Source organism: Carlito syrichta, unplaced genomic scaffold (assembly GCF_000164805.1).
Source record: "Carlito syrichta isolate Samal-C Ts95f unplaced genomic scaffold, Tarsius_syrichta-2.0.1 Scaffold304789, whole genome shotgun sequence".
NCBI lineage: Eukaryota > Metazoa > Chordata > Mammalia > Primates > Tarsiidae > Carlito > Carlito syrichta.
This window is the reverse complement of record NW_007248885.1, coordinates 395-4,274: the sequence shown is the minus strand read 5'-3', so window position 1 is coordinate 4,274 and position 3,880 is coordinate 395. Positions and strand designations below refer to the sequence as shown.

At 54.2% G+C, this 3,880-nt stretch overlaps 1 protein-coding gene across 1 annotated transcript; it reads left to right on the top strand.

Moving 5' to 3' along the window:
* Positions 1-452: 452 nt before the first annotated feature.
* On the top strand, positions 453-2,855 carry LOC103263289 (nuclear RNA export factor 2-like). The gene is made up of 9 exons (XM_008060976.2): positions 453-538; positions 765-918; positions 1,210-1,293; positions 1,404-1,508; positions 1,626-1,706; positions 1,842-1,911; positions 2,063-2,151; positions 2,271-2,378; positions 2,559-2,855. Exons 1-9 carry the CDS (start codon positions 504-506, stop codon positions 2,853-2,855), a joined length of 1,023 nt encoding a protein of 340 aa, XP_008059167.1. The 5' UTR covers positions 453-503.
* Positions 2,856-3,880: the final 1,025 nt, after the last annotated feature.

Sequence of the window (3,880 nt, the reverse complement as noted above, 5' to 3'; positions counted from 1 at the left end):
TGAGAGAAGCCGGAGAGAAGGCAAGATTAGGACAGCTTCCTAATGTATCGCAGACGTCTAGTCTAAGCTATGGGTGCACGCACCTCTGTTCTTTATACATCCTGCTTCGTCATCATTGTTTTATTTTTATTATTATTATCATATGTTCAACACAGTTGCTTCCTCTTCCACGATTTCCCCTCCTGATTTTTCGACCTTGGGAGCTAAGGCTCTCATATCTGGACAGAGGAGTCTGTTTTCTGGGGTTTGTGTGATTGGTCCCCTGGGGGTCGGTTAGTACTTTTTTCTCGTGCGCGCAGGGCATTAGCCCCAACATGGTACATTGATGTGTCTACAAACTTGTATTTTTGTTCCCAATTGCAGAATGCTGTGACTATGGTAGCGCTCTTCAAGAAAGACAGAGAAGGAGGTGTTTCCGGGGTAGATTTGGCAAGAGGAGGCTTCGTTATGACCATGGTGGGTATGAGCCTTCACATCGTCAGGAGAATGATGGCAACGTGAAGATGAGGGATGTCCACAAGGACCCCCGAGCAAGGCAGTAAGTGACCAGGCGGCCTGCTCTGCATGTGGCAGCCCCCGTGAGTGAGCAACTCTTTCTCTCTGTGTGGTCCTCTTTTTCTGGTCTCATTGGAAAACTGAAGAATGCTGGAAGTGGAATAATGGTTGAGCAATCCTAACTGCATCCCCGGAGTCAGTGAGGGGAGGGTGTATAGAAGACTTTCTCAGCATTAATGTACACCCAGCTTCTCTGCCCTTCCCCACAGCACTCCTTACACCATCCGGCATAGCACGAGGGGACTGCAAGGGCACAGTGAAGACCAAATCTGTATTCCTGTGTGGAGAAATAGAAGACTTTCAGAGAGAGAAATGGGGGAGAACACACAAGATGGAACCACGGAGAGCTGGTTCAAGGTCACAGTGAGTGTCTTGGCAAGGTCTACATTAGGTAGCATTTTCTGGAACCTTTAGGAGGAAGACTATATGAAACACCCTAAGTTGATTATTTGGAAGAGGGCTTCGAAATGGAGAGAAAGGGGGTTTGGGAAATCCACATTTGTCGGAAAAATAAGAAATCATGTCAGCCGTCTTTGCTTTCGACGTTAAGACCAAGCGGAAGGCCTGAAAAGAACGCCTGGCTGGGTCTGTCCTCCATCAGAGAGAAACTCCACGTTGTTTCTCGTGTCTCCAGTTTTCTGTTTTTACCCTTAGATTCCTCATGCGAGAAAGCATGGCAAGGCATGGCTAGTGAATTCCATCCAGAGCCATTGCAGAGTCTCCTTCACCCCGGTCGATGTAAGAGAGAATGGCGAAGTCAGATGAATGGGCACAGGGGTGGGGGAGAGGCCTGGCTCAGCAGGGGCCAGTGGCCTCTGACACTGTCGCTCTTGCCTGCACTCCTGCAGTTCCACTACGTCCAACATCGAGCCCTGTTCTTTGTCCAGGATGCTAGTACTGCATACGCATTGAAGGATGTAAGCTGCAAGATTTGTGATGAGGAGAACCACAAGGTGTGTGCCTAGGGTGTTCCCTGTACCTAGTCTCTGGGCAGGAGGGCAGACCAGGGGCTGGTTCGTCTTCTTTGGGATTAGCGGTTCTGGTGCTTACCCTGCCTCTCCTCCTTGCAGATATGTATCTTTGTCAGTCCTTGTACTGTGCCCTACTCTGTGCAGAATAAGTTGAAGCCAGAACAAATGGAGCAGCTAAAGGTAATGCACACTGAAGACACGTTGCATGTCCACTTCCCCGACCCACCTCTTCTTCTTCTTCCACTCATGCGTTTCTAGAAGACCACCACCACTGCCAGAGCCTCAGAGCCATCCTCTTCATCTCTGTCTCTGCAGCTGACCATGAGCAAACGATACAGTGCCTCTCAGCAAACTCTTGACCTCCAGAGGCTCCGCTTTGACCCAGGTATGACTGCGGCAGCTCGATGGCAGGTGAAGGCAGAGGAGTCTGTCTGGGAGGAAGATTTGTGGATGACAACTCGGGGTGGGGCTGGTGCTGGAGCTGGACCAGCTGGATCCCATTCGGGCTCTGATTCCCTTCTCTTGGCTCCCTGAAGACTTGGTGAACCATGATATTGATATAATCCTGAATCGAAGAGACTACATGGCTGCCACCTTGCAGATCATTGAAAGGAATTTTCCTGAGGTGAGGCCTGAGGCCCGGTGCTGGTGTTTAGTTACAGGGGTAGGAGGGGTGGAGTGGGGGGCAGTTTGTGTCCGAGGCCCTAGATAGTAGCTGTCACTCTAACTCTGCTTCCCCCAAAGCTATTGTCTTTGAACTTGTGCAACAACAAACTGTACCGACTGGATGGCCTGTCTGGCATTGCCGAGAAGGCCCCTAAAGTCAAGATCCTGAACCTCTCCCAAAATGAGGTGAGAAGAGGGGAGCCAATCATGTTTGGGTGGGGGTGGGTGGCAGGTAGCACACATCACAGGGGTGATGACAGGCAGGCAAAGGTACCTGTGGGTGCAGGTGGGGGTGGCTGGGGTCCAGGGTCCTGGGTGTGTCACTTTCCCTGGGCCTATTTTCCGGTTTCCTCCCCTATTTCTCAGCTCAGGTCAACCTGGGAGTTGGGCAAGGTGAAAGGGCTGAAGCTCGAAGAGCTGTGGCTAGAAGGGAACCCCTTGTGCAGCACTTTCCCAGACCAGTCTACCTATGTAAGGTCAGTGGTAACCCCTGTCACCCTTCCTGGGCACCTGTGCCTCCTGGGACCCTCAGCTGCCCTCCCCCACGACAGTGCCCTTGTGCAGGAGGAGGCAGCCGGGTCCTCTAGGAGGAACACAGGCCCCCACCCTCTCCCCTTTCAGTGTCCCTCAGCTGTGTTCATAGGTCTCCTTTCCTTCCTCTGACCTGCTCCCCCTTTCACCTGCTCTGGGTTGTGTTTCCTGCCCCTGTGCACCCGGCCTCCTCCAGCATGGCCTCCATGCAAGTGGTCCGGGAAGCAGGGCTCCCCCGCCTTACCAGGACCAGGGGTGCACAGGCTGGGGCCAGATGCCGGTGCCCTGGAGTCGGCAGGGTCCTCCAGCCCAGGGCCTCATGCTCAGACAAGTTTTCCTGCCTCGCTGCTGAAATGGGACTTCCCTCCCGTGTCTTGAGGGTGGCCCTCCTTCCCTGGCTCCACAAAGGTTCCCCCATCTGTCTCAGGCTGACATGGTGGTTTTCCTGCCCCATGCTGAGGGCTGAGTTCCCGGGCGGCTGGCTGCTGTCATGCCATCCGTTCCCAGGGCCCAATCTTTGGGGAGAAACCTGGATTCCCTGAGTCAAGGGCCCAGAGGTGGGCCCATCACCAGTGAGCAGAGGGCATCTGGAGGCAGGAGAGAAAGGCAGATGGCAGAGGAGTCTGAGGAGATAGAAAGTCGGGCCTCTCAGGGCCCTGCCCCTCCCTCTCTCGACCCTTCCCATCATCCTGCTTGGGCCTTCAGAGGAGCCTTGGGTAGCCAAAGACGGGTTTTATTCCTCGGGCTGGGCACCAGCACAGACACACACAGGTGTGCAGGGACCACCAGGAGAGAACGCGGAGGCCATAAGAGGGATCCCCAGACACTCAACCCTGTGCTGAGCTGGGGCCTGAGCTGTCACTGCTTTGGGGGAATGTCTCCTCCCCTGGCCGATCCATTTCCCATGCCCAGCTCAGACTGGGCTCATACAGGTGACAAAGGCTCCGCTGGCCTCCAGTGGACCCTCGCCCACAGGTGCATGTTTTCCATTCCTGCCTTGGTCCCCAGGGCCAGGTGAGGGAAAGGGATGCAGGAGAAGAGCCCTATTCTTCTCTCTTCCTTCCTGACCCCCAGCACCATGGTAGAGCATCTCTCCCTTCCCTTTGTTTTGCTTCCTAGCTCTCCTTTGTCTCTCCTCTCCTGTGTCTCCCTTCATC